Here is a 15,956-nt window from a genome sequence, read left to right as displayed (position 1 = left end):
TCTCAGCCCCTCACTCTCTGCATTTTGCTGGAGTGTCCTCTGGTATTCTAAGCCCCTGTGCTCTCTGCATTTTGCTGGAGTCTCCCCTGGTATTTTTCAGCCCCTGCGCTCTCTGCATTTTGCTGGAATCTCTCCTGGTATTTTCCAGCCTCTGCGCTCTCTGCATTTTGCTGGAATCTCTCCTGGTATTTTCAGCCTCTGTGCTCTCTGCATTTTGCTGGAGTCTCCCCTGGTATTTTCAGCCCCTGCGCTCTCTGCATTTTGCTGGAATCTCTCCTGGTATTTTCAGCCTCTGCGCTCTCTGCATTTTGCTGGAATCTCTCCTGGTATTTTCAGCCTCTGCGCTCTCTGCATTTTGCTGGAGCCTCCCCTGGTATTTTCAGCCCCTGTGCTCTCTGCATTTTGCTGGAGTCTCCTCTGGTATTCTCAGCCCCTGCGCTCTCTGAATTTTGCAAAGATCTTGGAGTCCTTTTTAATGCTCCGTTCAGTGCTAGAGTAAAGTAGGCTTTCTGCTTTTGTGCCTATTTTCAGCTTCCAGTTCCAAGGCAACCTGTGGGTCTCTGGGGAGGAATGTGCTAGGAAGGTGGGGCAGAGTTAACTGCTTCCGTGTTCCTGTTTTGTTTCTGTGCTAGAGGAAACCGGAGAGAAAATAAAACAGAGAAACTGACAGAGAGAAAGATACAGACTCCCGGGGAGGGGGGAGAGAGAGAGGGACAGAACAAAGCCCAAGGAAGGGGGTAAAGAGACAGACAGACAGACAGAGAGCAAGAATTAGGAGACCTCACGCAGGAGGAAAGGAGATCCGGGGAGATGCAGGCGCTCCCTAGGTACAGGGAAACAGAGGAGGATCCCCATCCACTCCCTCTGGTCATTGAGCCAAGGAAGGAGCATCCAGTGCCAGCAGGGACAGCGAACGTGTCGCACCTGTACAGCAAGGAGCCCAGGCTGGGATACAGCCCCACCTCTGTCCCAGTCAGCACCAGCCACAAGAATACACCGGGCAAAGGGGAATACTTCATCCTCAGGGTAAGAGAGTGCACGCAGGACATGCATTCCCCGGCCTGGAAGAGAGGCCTCCACGCAGAATGTCTTGGGATTAGTGCTGTGTCCTCAGGGACAGAGAGAGAGAGAAAGGGAGAGCTCTTATGGTGAGTCCTCTATCACTGAAGTAAGAGACAGGTCTCCTGGTTTTCACTCTATCATATGGGTAAGAGATGGGCCTCGGGGGTTACACTCTATCCTCAGGATAAGAGACAGGTCTCGGGGTTACAATCTATCCTGAGGGTAAGAGACAGGTCTCGGGGTAACACTGTATCCTGAGGGTAAGAGACAGGTCTTGGGGGTTACACTGTATCCTCAGGGTCCGGGGGGTTACACTGTATCCTGAGGGTAAGAGACAGGTCTCGGGGTTACACTGTGTCCTCAGGGTCTCGGGAGTTACATTGTATACTCAGGGTAAGAGATAGGTCTCGAAGGTTGCACTCTATCCTGAGGGTAAGAGACAGGTCTCAGGTTTACACTGTATCCTCAGGATAAGAGACAGGTCTTGGGGGTTACAATCTATCCTGAAGATAAGAGACAGATCTCAGGGGTTACAATCTATCCTGAGGGTAAGAGACAGTCTTGGGGGTTACACTGTATCCTCAGGATAAGAGACAGACCTTGGGGGGTTACACTCTATCCTCAGGGTAAGAGACAGGACTCGGGGGTTACACTCTATCCTGAGGGTAAGAGACAGGTCTCGGGGTTACACTGTATCCTCAGGATAAGAGACAGATCTCGGGGGTTACACTCTATCCTGAAGGTAAGAGACAGATCTCAGGGGTTACACTCTATCCTGAAGGTAAGAGACAGGTCTCGGGGGTTACACTCTATCCTGAGGGTAAGAGACAGGTCTCGGGGTTTACACTGTATCCTCAGGATAAGAGACAGATCTCGGGGGTTACACTCTATCCTGAAGGTAAGAGACAGATCTCGGGGGATACACTCTATCCTGAAGGTAAGAGACAGGTCTCGGGGATTACACTCTATCCTGAAGGTAAGAGACAGGTCTCGGGGGTACACTCTATCCTGAAGGTAAGAGACAGGTCTCGGGGATTACACTCTATCCTGAGGGTAAGAGACAGGTCTCGGGGGTTACAATCTATCTTCTGGGTAAGAAACAGGTCTCGGGAGTTACACTGTGTCCTCAGGGTCTCAGGAGTTACATTGTATCCTCAGGGTAAGAGTCAGGTCTCGGGGGTTACACTCTATCCTGAAGGTAAGAGACAGGTCTCGAGGGTTACACTCTATCCTCAGGGTAAGAGACAGGTCTTGGGGGTTACACTGTATCCTCAGGATAAGAGACAGATCTCGGGGGTTACACTCTATCCTGAGGGTAAGAGACAGGTCTCGGGGGTTACAATCTATCCTCAGGGTAAGAGACAGGTCTCGGGGGTTACAATCTATCTTTTGGGTAAGAGACTGGTCTCAGGGTTATACTGTTTCCTCAGGATAAGAGACAGGTCTCAGGGGTTACATTGTATCCTCAGGGTAAGAGACAGGTCTCGGGGGTTACAATCTATCTTCTGGGTAAGAGACAGGTCTCGGGGGTTACATTGTATCCTCCGGGTAAGAGCAGGGCCAGTGCAAGTGTATTATGTGCCCTAGGCAAACCTTACAGCCTGGTGCCCTCTCCCCACCTCCCCATACACATTTTAAATTATGAATTGATAATAACAGATTTTACATGAAAAATGACATTCTAAGGTAAATTAATAATATACACGTTGTTGTGATAGTTACTTGCACTGTTGTGACTCTGTAACTTGGAAGTCATATGGCATCACACCTATTGTAACATGTTTCATGCACTATCTTCCAACACTCAAAACAGTAAGCAGTCTATCTATGAAAAGGAACGCCGGAAATATTACACCAGAATCTAAAATATCAATACACCTCCTGTCAGGCCAAGCTACTACAGATCCCTTCAGAGAAACCATGTGCTAACAGAATGCTTCATCTCAGAACAGAAACCCTCACCAAATACAGAATAAAGCTGCCATAACCTGTGTGAGAGAATGAATGGTTTTATGCATGTGTGTGAGAGAGAAGATAAAATGTGGGCATCACTACCTCCCCCAATCCACGACAATCTCAGGGGATCCCAGGTATGGCGGCTAGGAGATTTCTGTAATTCTTATTAGTTTTAATTATTGGGTAAGAGACAGGTCTCGAGATTTACACTGTATCCTCAGGGTAATAGACAGATCCTGGGGGTTACATTGTATCCTGAGGGTAAGAGACAGGTCCTGGGGGTTACACTGTATCCTGAGGGTAAGAGACAGGTCCTGGGGGTTATACTCTATCCTCAGGGTAATATTTATTTATTTATTTAATAACTTTTATATACCGGCATTAGAAAGGCACATCATGCCAGTTTACATATTAACAAAAGCGAGGAAAATACATTATAACAGGGAGTGGGAGGGGATAAAGCAAACTAAGACAAAGGCAAGAAATAATAGACAGGTCTTGCGGATTACACTCTATCCTCGGTGTAAGAGACAGGTCTTGGGGTTTATTCTCTATCCTCAGGATAAGAGACAGGTCTTGGGGGTTACACTCTATCCTCAGGATAAGAGACAGGTCCTGGGGGTTACACTCTATCCTCAGGGGAAGTGACAGGTCCTGGGGGTTACACTCTATCCTCAGGGTAATAGGTCTCGGGGGGTTACACTCTATCCTCAGGGGAAGAGACAGGTCTCGGGGGTTACACTCTCTCCTCAGGGTAATAGGTCTTGGGGGTTACACTCTATCCTCAGGGGAAGAGACAGGTCTCAGGGTTTACACTCTATCCTGAAGGTTAGTACTCTCTCTGTCTCTTGCAGAATGGGAGTCTGGAACAAGCCATTGTAGATGTAAAGTCAGTGCTGTCACCAGTGGAGGATGGAGAGGTTCAGAGCATCTGGATCCTGACAGAGTGAGTAGGATCCCTCCTGAAGCAGCGTGAGCTGAATGGCAGGGGAGTGTGCCTAACGTCAGTCCTTATTCCCCCCAGGGTGGATCACTGGAATAATGATCAGGAGCGACTGATCTTCCTCACCCACCGCTCTCTGCTGCTCTGCCACTATGACTTTGTGAGCCTCTGTGGCTCGCAGCTGTTTCGTATTCCCCTGAACTTCATTGATACTTTGCACTGGGGGGAGCTCAGCTACCCGAGCACATCTCTCAACAAGTGAGTCAGAGCCGGGTTATGGGAGAGGACTGGGAAGGATGTAGCTGGGGGCGTGTGGCCATAGGGCCAGAGGAGTGACCAGGTAAGAGGAGTGGCAAGGTTGGAGGAGTCACACAATCAAATGCTGAATTCTCATCAAATAGCTTTTTTGTCAATTTTTAGAACACACTCATCACTGAAAGACCCCAGAATCCAGCAATATGCTTCAGATCCTGTAATCGCTGGTCTGAAAAACCTTCCAATACCATCCAATTTGATTAATCACTTCACAGAAAAGTTTTGATAATTTTATCTTGTGCGGAGAGCTGAACCGCCACAGCGCCGACGACGGTCAGCGTTTCACAGAAAGCTGCTTCAGGTCTGTGTATCTGTGGCGCTTCAGCTCCCCGCACAAGATAAGTTTGTTAAGAAAGATATAAAATTATCTTTCTGTGAAGTGATTAATCAAATTGGATGGTATTGGAAGGTTTTTCAGACCAGCAATTACAGGATCTGAAGCATATTGCTGGATTCTGGGGTCTTTCAGTGATGAGTGTGTTCTAAAGATTGACAAAAAAGCTATTTAATGAGAATTCAGCATTTGATGGTGTGAGTTACATAAGAACATAAGAACTTGCTTCCATTTGCTCAGAATTGTTTGAATTTTCTATTGAGGTTGGGGGAGCGCCTGGAGAGGGGTGTGGAGGGAGGTGGGGTGGAGGGGGAGGAGTGCCTGGAGAGGGGTGTGGAGGGAGGTGGGGTGGAGGGGGAGGACTGCCTGGAGAAGGGTGTGGAGGGAGGTGGGGTGGAGGGAGAGTTGGAGGAGTGCCTGGGCAGGGGTGTGGAAGAGGGTGAGAGGAGTACCTGAGAGAGGTGTGGAGGGTGAGAGGGGTGTGGAGGGAGGTGGGGTGGAGGGGGAGGACTGCCTGGAGAGGGGTGTGGAGGGAGGTGGGGTGGAGGGGGAGGATTGCCTGGAGAGGGGTGTGGAGGGAGGTGGGGTGGAGGGAGAGTTGGAGGACTGCCTGGAGAGGGGTGTGGAGGGAGAGTTGGAGGACTGCCTGGAGAGGGGTGTGGAGGGAGGGTGGGGTGGAGGGGGAGGACTGCCTGGAGAGGGGTGTGGAGGGAGGTGGGGTGGGAGGGGGAGGATTGCCTGGAGAGGGGTGTGGAGGGAGGTGGGGTGGAGGGAGTGTTGGAGGACTGCCTGGAGAGGGGTGTGGAGGGAGGTGGGGTGGAGGGAGAGTTGGAGGACTGCCTGGAGAGGGGTGTGGAGGGAGGTGGGGTGGAGGGGGAGGACTGCCTGGAGAAGGGTGTGGAGGGAGGTGGGGTGGAGGGAGAGTTGGAGGAATGCCTGGAGAGGGGTGTGGAGGGAGGTAGGGTGGAGGGGCGAGGGGCGAGGGGGAGGACTGCCTGGAGAGGGGTGTGGAGGGAGGTGGGGTGGAGGGAGAGTTGGAGGAGTGCCTGGGCAGGGGTGTGGAAGAGGGTGAGAGGAGTACCTAAGAGAGGTGTGGAGGGTTAGAGGGGTGTGGAGGGAGGTGGGGTGGAGGGGGAGGAATGCCTGGAGAGGGGGGTGGAGAGAGGTGGGGTGGAGGGGGAGGATTGCCTGGAGAGGGGTGTGGAGGGAGGTGGGGTGGAGGGGGAGGACTGCCTGGAGAGGGGTGTGGAGGGAGGTGGGGTGGAGGGGGAGGACTGCCTGGAGAGGGGTGTGGAGGGAGGTGGGGTGGAGGGGGAGTTGGAGGAATGCCTGGAGAGGGGTGTGGAGGGAGGTGGGGTGGAGGGGAGGACTGCCTGGAGAGGGGTGTGGAGGGAGGGCCAGAGCAGTGCCTATATCTCACTCCTTCTCTCTCCGTCTGCAGGAGACAGGGGCAATCTTTGCGCATCGGCTGGGATAAACTTCGGCCTCTCTCCTTCCTTGCCCGCTGGAACCCCTGGTCCTCAGACCTGCCCTACGTCACTCTGATGCAGCATCCTGCAGCTGGGCTGGAGGAGAGCGTCTCACACATGTTCCAGGTAAGCACGTCTGGGTCGAGAGCGACCCCCAACCCCTCTCACTTCTGTGCTAGGCTGCGAAGCTCCACCTGCACTGACAGATAATCGCTGCTAGGAGTGAACTAACAGGGGTGGGGAGGGGTCCCTGCAGTCAGGCCCGGTGCGACCGGGTGTGCAAACCATGCATTTGCACGGGGCGGCACTCCCGGGGGAGGCGGCAAGCCAGCAGCAGCCAAAGAAGGAGAGATGCTGCAAGCTGCCGTCGGAGAGGCCCATGTTCCATTTGCATGTTTGTGTGTACAGTGGGCTGTGATGGAGCTCATCCCACCATAGCCCAAAGACATCAGGAGGCCTGCAGGAGGCCATGGTAGAGCTCATCCTAAATATGTGCACCCTGGAGGAGAGGAGGTGCAGGGGGGGGATAGGATACAGAGCTTCAGATACCCTGGAGGAGAGGAGGTGCAGGGGGGGATAGGATACAGAGCTTCAGATATCCTGGAGGAGAGGAGGAGCAGGGGGGATAGGATACAGAGCTTCAGATACCCTGGAGGAGAGGAGGTGCAGGGGGGGATAGGATACAGAGCTTCAGATACCCTGGAGGAGAGGAGGAGCAGGGGGGATAGGATACAGACCTTCAGATACCCTGGAGGAGAGGAGGCGCAGGGGGGATAGGATACAGAGCTTCAGATACCCTGGAGGAGAGGAGGTGCAGGGGGATAGGATACAGACCTTCAGATACCCTGGAGGAGAGGAGGAGCAGGGGGGATAGGATACAGAGCTTCAGATACCCTGGAGGAGAGGAGGAGCAGGGGGGGATAGGATACAGAGCTTCAGATACCCTGGAAGAGAGGAGGTGCAGGGGGGATAGGATACAGAGCTTCAGATACTCTGGAGGAGAGGAGGAGCAGGGGGGATAGGATACAGACCTTCAGATACCCTGGAGGAGAGGAGGCGCAGGGGGGATAGGATACAGAGCTTCAGATACCCTGGAGGAGAGGAGGAGCAGGGGGGCATAGGATACAGAGCTTCAGATACCCTGGAGGAGAGGAGGAGCAGGGGGGATAGGATACAGAGCTTCAGATACCCTGGAGGAGAGGAGGAGCAGGGGGGATAGGATACAGAGCTTCAGATACCCTGGAGGAGAGGAGGAGCAGGGGGGATAGGATGCAGAGCATCAGATACCCTGGAGGAGAGGAGGAGCAGGGGGGATAGGATGCAGAGCTTCAGATACCCTGGAGGAGAGGAGGAGCAGGGGGGATAGGATGCAGAGCTTCAGATACCCTGGAGGAGAGGAGGAGCAGGGGGGATAGGATACAGAGCTTCAGATACCCTGGAGGAGAGGAGGAGCAGGGGGGATAGGATGCAGAGCTTCAGATACCCTGGAGGAGAGGAGGAGCAGGGGGGATAGGATACAGAGCTTCAGATACCCTGGAGGAGAGGAGGAGCAGGGGGGATAGGATACAGAGCTTCAGATACCCTGGAAGAGAGGAGGTGCAGGGGGGATAGGATACAGAGCTTCAGATACCCTGGAGGAGAGGAGGAGCAGGGGGGATAGGATACAGAGCTTCAGATACCCTGGAAGAGAGGAGGAGCAGGGGGGATAGGATATAGAGCTTCAGATACCCTGGAGGAGAGGAGGAGCAGGGGGGTTAGGATACAGAGCTTCAGATACCCTGGAAGAGAGGAGGTGCAGGGGGGATAGGATACAGAGCTTCAGATACCCTGGAGGAGAGGAGGAGCAGGGGGGATAGGATACAGAGCTTCAGATACCCTGGAGGAGAGGAGTAGCAGGGGGGATAGGATACAGAGCTTCAGATACCCTGGAAGAGAGGAGGAGCAGGGGGGATAGGATACAGAGCTTCAGATACCCTGGAGGAGAGGAGGAGCAGGGGAGATAGGATACAGAGCTTCAGATACCCTGGAGGAGAGGACTAGCAGGGGGGATAGGATACAGAGCTTCAGATACCCTGGAGGAGAGGAGGTGCAGGGGGGATAGGATACAGAGCTTCAGATACCCTGGAGGAGAGGAGGAGCAGGGAGATATGATACAGAGCTTCAGATACCTGAGAGGTTTTATTGATGCCCAATCGTCAAACCTTTTCCATTGGAAAGAAATCAATAGAACTAGGGGTCATGAAATGAATCTCCAGGGAGGACGACTCAGAACCAAGGTCAGGAAATATTTCTTCATGGAGAGGCTGGTGGATGCCTGGAAGCCCCTTCTGAAGGAGGAGGTGGTGAAGATGAAAACAGTGAAAGATTTCAAAGGGGAGAGGGATAAGCACTGTGGATCCCTAAAGGCTGAAGGATGGGAATAAGGAAAAGAGCGCATGGTGCTAACGTGCTGGGGTGGTGGTTACTGCCCTTACCCAATAAGCCTTGATATTGTTACAGCAACTCTATCATTGCTCTCCGCTTCAGGGGCAAGAGATAATGGGGAATTAGACAGCAACCAACAAGGGCCCTGACTCTGATGGTTTGGGAAACTCAGAATGGGGGAGATCTGTACGGCGTGGCTGGTGCTACCATAAGCTGCTGGGCAGTCTGGATGGACCATTTGGTCCTTTTCTGCCGTCATTTTCTATGTTTCTAGGTTTCGTCCCACGGCCTGAAGACAACAGGAGGCCATGTGTGTGAGTGATTGACAGCATGTGTGTGTCTGAGAGCTTGTTGGTTTGTGCATGTGTGTGTGTGTGTGTGTGAGAGAGAGAGAGAGAGAGCCTGTGTCCTGTGAATGTGCCTGTGAGATGTTTATAATTTCTGTACTTAGGGCCAGGGCAACAAGAACACTCAGACTCAGTACAATGGTACAAAGTAAAATTTATTTGGCTTTACAAAGTGTTTCCTGGGAGATGCTGTATGCTAAATGCCCTCTATGTTTCAAAATTACCAGCATCTCCCAGAATAACAGAAGTGGCTCTCCTTTATAGTCAAAGATACAGCATTTGCCGAAGTTTCTAGAGTCACGTAACTGCCCAGAAACTCATTTAAAAAAACACATGATGCTGTTGTCATGATAACCTAGTATGCATAGAAAATGCTTGTGAGGACATCCTTCATTCATTTGTAAAAATCATACTCTTTACTTGTCTTCCCTGACACACCCTCCCACCATAAAAAGTTCCTTTATCAACATGGCTTGGAAGCACTTTGTTCCTTCTGATATCCTGTTGATCTTCTTTGTTGTGTAAACAGATAGCAAGTCTGTGTCCTATATAGGAGATAGGCCTGAATTCCGTTTGCTGGCGCCAGGACTTAATTAAAACTGTAACCTTAAAAGAAGAATCTTTTCACCTGGCTCCTGTCCGTTGAGATATGCATTTGTAAGACAAAAGCTTGCATCCTGGACCCAGCTTCCCTGTATTGTGGTGCAAACATTGTCATTGATGCCTTCCTGGCCTTTAATTATATGCTTTGCAGAGCTTACAAGTTTCCTAAATCTTCCACATCCTTTGAATCTGATAGTTAGAAATTCACTATATTTCCGCAGTGTCAGTGTGAATCAGCCCTCTGAGGATTCTGGAAATGGCTGAATAAGCCACAGTTCTGAACCAGAATTATGAATTATATCAGAGAATGTTTGTGTGCCTGTGAGAACCCATGAGTCACATATAGGCTCTTACAGACACACACACACACACACACACATATGATGTATCTGTGAGGGAGAGGGAGTGTGTATGTTAGAGAGAGGGAGTGTGTGAGAGAATGAATGTGTGTGTGTGTGTATGTGTGAGCCTGTGTCCTGTGAATGTGAACCCATGGGTCACATATAGGCTCTCACAGACACACACACACACACATATGATGTATCTGTGAGGGAGAGGGAGCCTGTGTATGTTAGAGAGAGGGAGTGTGTGAGAGAATGAATGTGTTGTATGTGTGTGTGAGAGAGAGAGAGCCTGTGTCCTGTGAATGTGCCTGTGAGAATGTTTGTGTGCCTGTGAGAACCCATGAGTCACATATAGGCTCTCACAGACACACACACACACACACACACATATAATGTATCTGTGAGGGAGAGGGAGCCTGTGCATGTTAGAGAGAGGGAGTGTGTGAGAGAATGAATGTGTTTTGTGTGTGTGTGTGTGTGTGTGTGTGAGAGAGAGAGAGAGAGTGAGTCTGTGTCCTGTGAATGTGCCTGTGAGAATGTTTGTGTGCCTGTGAGAACCCATGTGTCACATATAGGCTCTCCATGCACACACACACACATATAATGTATCTGTGAGGGAGAGGGAGCCTGTGTATCTTAGAGAGAGGGAGTGTGTGAGAGAATGAATGTGTTTTCTGTGTGTGTATGTGTGTGTGTGTGTGTGTGTGTGTGTGTGTGTGTGTGTGAGAGAGAGAGAGAGAGAGCCTGTGTCCTGTGAATGTGCCTGTGTGAATGTTTGTGTGCCTGTGAGAACCCATGGGTCACATATAGACTCTCACAGGCACACACACACACACATATAATGTATCTGTGAGGGAGAGGGAGCCTGTGTATCTTAGAGAGAGGGAGTGTGTGAGAGAATGAATGTGTTTTCTGTGTGTGTATGTGTGTGTGTGTGTGAGAGAGAGAGAGAGAGAGAGCATGTGTCCTGTGAATGTGCCTGTGTGAATGTTTGTGTGCCTGTGAGAACCCATGTGTCACATATAGGCTCTCACAGGCACACACACACACACACACATATAATGTATCTGTGAGGGAGAGGGAGCCTGTGTATCTTAGAGAGAGGGAGTGTGTGAGAGAATGAATGTGTTTTCTGTGTGTGTGTGTGTGTGTGTGTGTGTGTGTGAGAGAGAGAGAGAGAGAGAGAGCCTGTGTCCTGTGAATGTGCCTGTGTGAATGTTTGTGTGCCTGTGAGAACCCATGTGTCACATATAGGCTCTCACAGGCACACACACACACACATATGATGTATCTGTGAGGGAGTGTGTGAGAGAATGAATGTGTTTTGTGTGTGAGAGAGAGAGAAGATAAAATTTGGGATCACTGCCTCCCCCAATCTATGACAATCTCAGAGAGACTGGAAATCAGAGGATCCCAGGTATGGAGAGCAGGAGATTTTTAAAATCCTTATTAGTTTTAATTATTGGGTGTAACTTGATAATTCTGCTCTTTTGATGTATTTCATTTTTGAGGGGAATAGAACATTTTTTAATTATTGGATTCTATATTCATCAGATGTTTTGAAATATTTTCTTGGTGTTTGGGAAATTTTTTATATTCTATTCATTAACTGGTTTGAAATATTTTTATGAATATGATTTTACTATTATGATTGATGTTTTATATTTCTTGATTTTATTATTTAATGATTTATGAAGAATGGTAGTGTTCCTGTTTTCCCATTGTTGCTCTGCTTGCTGTGGGTTTCAGTTCAGTTCTCAGCAAGTTTCTGTTTATGCTTTCTGATCTCTTTATTCTGTATTTGCTCAGGGTCTCTCTGTGTTCTGCATATGTGACTGAGGTGAGGGATTTTGCTGGCATGTAATTTCTGTGTAGGGATCTATAGCAGCCTGGTTTCCTAATAAGAGTTTCATTGGTGCTCTAGGGCCTGGTGTAATGTGTGCACTGTTGCCTTATCATAGATAAGGTTGTTAGGGCTGTTTTGGCATGGGAAGTTTACTGTATTGTAATGGTTATTCTGTTTGTTCGTGGCTTTCTGAGGGCCAAGCTGACACCCAATATGCATTACATAAATTCTAATTCCACAGGCGCTCCAAGTGGGTTTGGTTTTTTTTTTGCAGAGATTTCTGGTTGGCCCCACAGCAGTGCATGTAAATATAATGTGCAAGCTGCAAGTGGTATGTTTGCCTCAGCAGACTGCACTCTGAATGCTCTTTTTCATGTAAAATTTGTTATAAATGCATAATTTAATCCTGTGAGTCTGCAAAGGGTGTGGGAGTGGGGAGGGGGGGGGGCGTGCAAGGCTGTAAGGATTGCCTAGGGTACCTCATACCCTTCCCTATCCTTGGGTTCTGGGCGGGGGGGGGGATGCCAGTTTTAAAAAATACAGATTGCAGGACAGAGCTGGGCTTTATTTGATGGACCTGGGACAGACACTGAATGAATTGAGGGGGGGGGGGGGGCAGCACAGTAACTTTTCACACAGGGCAGCAAAAAAGCTAAAACCTGCCCTGCCTGCCTGCAGTCAGATTGTGAATGAGCTGAGTTGTATGAGAGAGGGGAAGAAGGGGACCAGTCCATGCAGCCAGGCTGGGAGTGCATTGACAGGAGTGCAGGCATGCATGCAGCCAGGCTGGGAGTGCATTGACAGGAGTGCAGGCATGCATGCAGCCAGGCTGGGAGTGTATTGACAGGAGTGCAGGCATGCATGCAGCCAGGCTGGGAGTGCATTGACAGGGTGCAGGAGTCCATGCAGCCAGGCTGGGAGTGCATTGACAGGGTGCACGAGTCCATGCAGCCAGGCTGGGAGTGCATTGACAGGAGTGCAGGCATCCATGCAGCCAGGCTGGGTGTGCATTGACAGGAGTGCAGGCATCCATGCAGCCAGGCTGGGAGTGCATTGACAGGGTGCACGAGTCCATGCAGCCAGGCTGGGAGTGCATTGACAGGGTGCACGAGTCCATGCAGCCAGGCTGGGAGTGCATTGACAGGAGTGCAGGCATCCATGCAGCCAGGTTGGGAGTGCATTGACAGGGTGCAGGAGTCCATGCAGCCAGGCTGGGAGTGCATTGACAGGGTGCAGGAGTCCATGCAGCCAGGCTGGGAGTGCATTGACAGGGTGCAGGGCATCCATGCAGCCAGGCTGGGAGTGCATTGACAGGAGTGCAGGCATCCATGCAGCCAGGCTGGGAGTGCATTGACAGGGTGCAGGAGTCCATGCAGCCAGGCTGGGAGTGCATTGACAGGGTGCAGGCATCCATGCAGCCAGGCTGGGAGTGCATTGACAGGGTGCAGGCATCCATGCAGCCAGGCTGGGAGTGCATTGACAGGAGTGCAGGCATCCATGCAGCCAGGCTGGGAGTGCATTGACAGGGTGCAGGCATACCATGCAGCCGGCTGGGAGTGCATTGACAGGAGTGCAGGCATGCATGCAGCCAGGCTGGGAGTGCATTGACAGGAGTGCAGGCATGCATGCAGCCAGGCTGGGAGTGCATTGACAGGAGTGGCAGGTATGCATGTAGCCAGGCTGGGCGTAGCATTGACAGGAGTGCAGGCATGCATGCAGCCAGGCTGGGAGTGCATTGACAGGAGTGCAGGCATCCATGCAGCCAGGCTGGGAGTGCATTGACAGGGGATCTTTCCTGCTTCCCATTGTTCCCTTTCTCTTTCCTTCACAGCTGGAGCAGTTTCAGGAGCAGTTGGTGGAGTGTGTGAAGAGGGCCCACAGGGAGAATCCTCTGCCAGGAAGGGCCAACGGGCCCCTGGTCCTGGAACAGCCCATCCCCATGGAAACATATCTGGGCCTCATGTCCCTGCTGAGCAGCAAAGCTCAGCTGGGGTATGCCAAGTCTCGGGGGGCTTTTGGATTCTGAGCCACCTCCCACGAATAAGGGATTCATTGCTCTGTCATAAGAGCTCTGCTGCACTATTAAAGTCCTGCTACAGCATAACCCCCAGTGTCTGCGTCACTTCTTTCTCCTGCTGTAATTATTACAAATCTTAAACTGTTTTTTCAGATAACAAATCAAAGCGAGGCAGTGTAGAATATGTAATGCATAAAACAGCAGAACCAAGAAAAACTGAGTAACACACAACCCAGAAGCAAGAGAAGACACAGCCACAGCCACAGCAAAGCGCACTAAAGGACTGCACTGAGCTTTTGCTATAGCTAGGAGGGAGGGCAGTCCTGGAGCCTGTGGTACAGGTAGGAGGGAGGGCAGTCCTGGAGCCTGTGGTACGGGTAGGAGGGAGGGCAGTCCTGGAGCCTGTGGTACAGGTAGGAGGGAGGGCAGTTCTGGAGCCTGTGGCACGGGTAGGAGGGAGGGCAGTCCTGGAGCCTGTGGCACGGGTAGGAGGGAGGGCAGTCCTGGAGCCTGTGGCACGGGTAAGAGGGAGGGCAGTCCTGGAGCCTGTGGTAAGGGTAAGAGGGAGGGCAGTCCTGGAGCCTTTGCTCTGGGAAGGAGGGAGAGCTGGGCTGGAGCTGTCACCAGTATATACCTTGGGGTGGGGCTGATGGAGGTGAATAAGTGAAGGTTTGCCAGCACCGCACTGCAAGCAGGAGTGACTCGGGAGCAGCAAACTTCTGCCACAATCTAAAACTTGCGCTGCTAAAATCTGAGGCGAGGGATTCAGGGGAGCGGCAAACTTCTGCCGCAATCTAAAACTTGCGCTGCTAAAATCTGAGGTGAGGGATTCAGGGGAGCGGCAAACTTCTGCCGCAATCTAAAACTTGCGCTGCTAAAATCTGAGGCGAGGGATTCAGGGGAGCGGCAAACTTCTGCCGCAATCTGCAAACTTCTGCCGCAATCTAAATCTTGTGCTGCTAAAATCTGAGGCGAGGGATTCAGGGGAGCGGCAAACTTCTGCCGCAATCTAAAACTTGCGCTGCTAAAATCTGAGGCGAGGGATTCAGGGGAGCGGCAAACTTCTGCCGAAATCTAAAACTTGCGCTGCTAAAATCTGAGGCGAGGGATTCAGGGGAGCGGCAAACTTCTGCCGCAATCTAAAACTTGCGCTGCTAAAATCTGAGGCGAGGGATTCAGGGGAGCGGCAAACTTCTGCCGAAATCTAAAACTTGCGCTGCTAAAATCTGAGGCGAGAGATTCAGGGGCGCGGCAAACTTCTGCCGCAATCTAAAACTTGCGCTGCTAAAATCTGAGGCGAGGGATTCAGGGGAGCGGCAAACTTCTGCCGAAATCTAAAACTTGCGCTGCTAAAATCTGAGGCGAGGGATTCAGGGGAGCGGCAAACTTCTGCCGAAATCTAAAACTTGCGCTGCTAAAATCTGAGGCGAGGGATTCAGGGGAGCGGCAAACTTCTGCGAAATCTAAAACTTGCGCTGCTAAAATCTGAGGCGAGGGATTCAGGGGAGCGGCAAACTTCTGCCGAAATCTAAAACTTGCGCTGCTAAAATCTGAGGCGAGGGGATTCAGGGGAGCGGCAAAAATTCTGCCGCAATCTAAATCTTGCGCTGCTAAAATCTGAGGCGAGGGATTCAGGGGAGCGGCAAAAATTCTGCCGCAATCTAAATCTTGCGCTGCTAAAATCTGAGGCGAGGGATTCAGGGGCGCGGCAAACTTCTGCCGCAATCTAAATCTTGCGCTGCTAAAATCTGAGGCGAGAGATTCAGGGGCGCGGCAAACGTCTGCCGCAATCTAAATCTTGCGCTGCTAAAATCTGAGGCGAGGGATTCAGGGGCGCGGCAAACGTCTGCCACAATCTGCAAACTTCTGCCGCAATCTAAAACTTGCGCTGCTAAAATCTGAGGACTGCAGAAGCTTTTTCTTTCTTTGCTGATTTGCTGTTTCTGGATTCCCGGGTAATGGGCGTGGATCCGCTTTCCCCCTCGGCACTCTCCTGATTTCAGGGGCAGAAAGTGCAGCACTGAGGGTGCATTATCTGCAGCCCCCTCTCCAGGTCTCGTCTGCTTGTCCTGACCCCCTGTGACCCGCTCTCCAGAGCCAGGACTATCATCAGCACCCGCCCTCATGCTTCTGCAATAAGAGCCTCTCACTCGCAGCTTAATTGTGACCCAGGAGAGGAGGCCCCCTCTCAGCTGGGGGGGGGGAGCCTTATCTCTCCCCTCCCCACACACTTATCCAGGGACCTGTCTCCACCCTCAAAGATCTCCAGCTTGCAGGGGCTGAGGGCGAGTTACCT

General features: G+C 51.4%; 1 protein-coding gene across 2 annotated transcripts; it reads left to right on the top strand.

The window, feature by feature from the left end:
- The first annotated feature begins 616 nt into the window (after positions 1 to 616).
- LOC115078838 (tumor protein p63-regulated gene 1-like protein) lies at positions 617 to 13,747 on the top strand. Of its 2 annotated transcripts, XM_029581879.1 has the most exons (5): positions 617 to 1,026; positions 3,873 to 3,964; positions 4,043 to 4,219; positions 6,052 to 6,205; positions 13,475 to 13,747. In XM_029581879.1, the coding sequence occupies exons 1-5, from the start codon at positions 811 to 813 to the stop codon at positions 13,667 to 13,669; spliced, it is 834 nt and encodes a 277-aa protein (XP_029437739.1). In that variant the 5' UTR covers positions 617 to 810; the 3' UTR covers positions 13,670 to 13,747. The 2 variants fall into 2 exon arrangements, with proteins under 2 accessions (XP_029437739.1, XP_029437740.1); XM_029581880.1 differs by lacking the exon at positions 4,043 to 4,219.
- The last annotated feature ends 2,209 nt before the right edge of the window (positions 13,748 to 15,956 follow it).

The sequence above is a fragment of the Rhinatrema bivittatum genome, chromosome 16 (assembly GCF_901001135.1).
Source record: "Rhinatrema bivittatum chromosome 16, aRhiBiv1.1, whole genome shotgun sequence".
In the NCBI taxonomy this organism is placed as follows: domain Eukaryota; kingdom Metazoa; phylum Chordata; class Amphibia; order Gymnophiona; family Rhinatrematidae; genus Rhinatrema; species Rhinatrema bivittatum.
Note: the sequence above shows the minus strand (reverse complement) of the source record. Positions and strands in the feature narration are given on the sequence as shown.

Excerpts from the sequence above, each read along its gene's own strand:
- LOC115078838 (XM_029581879.1), top strand. The coding sequence starts at position 811 with ATGCAGGCGCTCCCTAGGTACAGGGAAACAGAGGAGGATCCCCATCCA. Across the intron at positions 1,027-3,872 it reads GGGAATACTTCATCCTCAGG|AATGGGAGTCTGGAACAAGC; the intron begins GTAAGAGAGTGC and ends TGTCTCTTGCAG. Across the intron at positions 3,965-4,042 it reads AGCATCTGGATCCTGACAGA|GGTGGATCACTGGAATAATG; the intron begins GTGAGTAGGATC and ends TATTCCCCCCAG.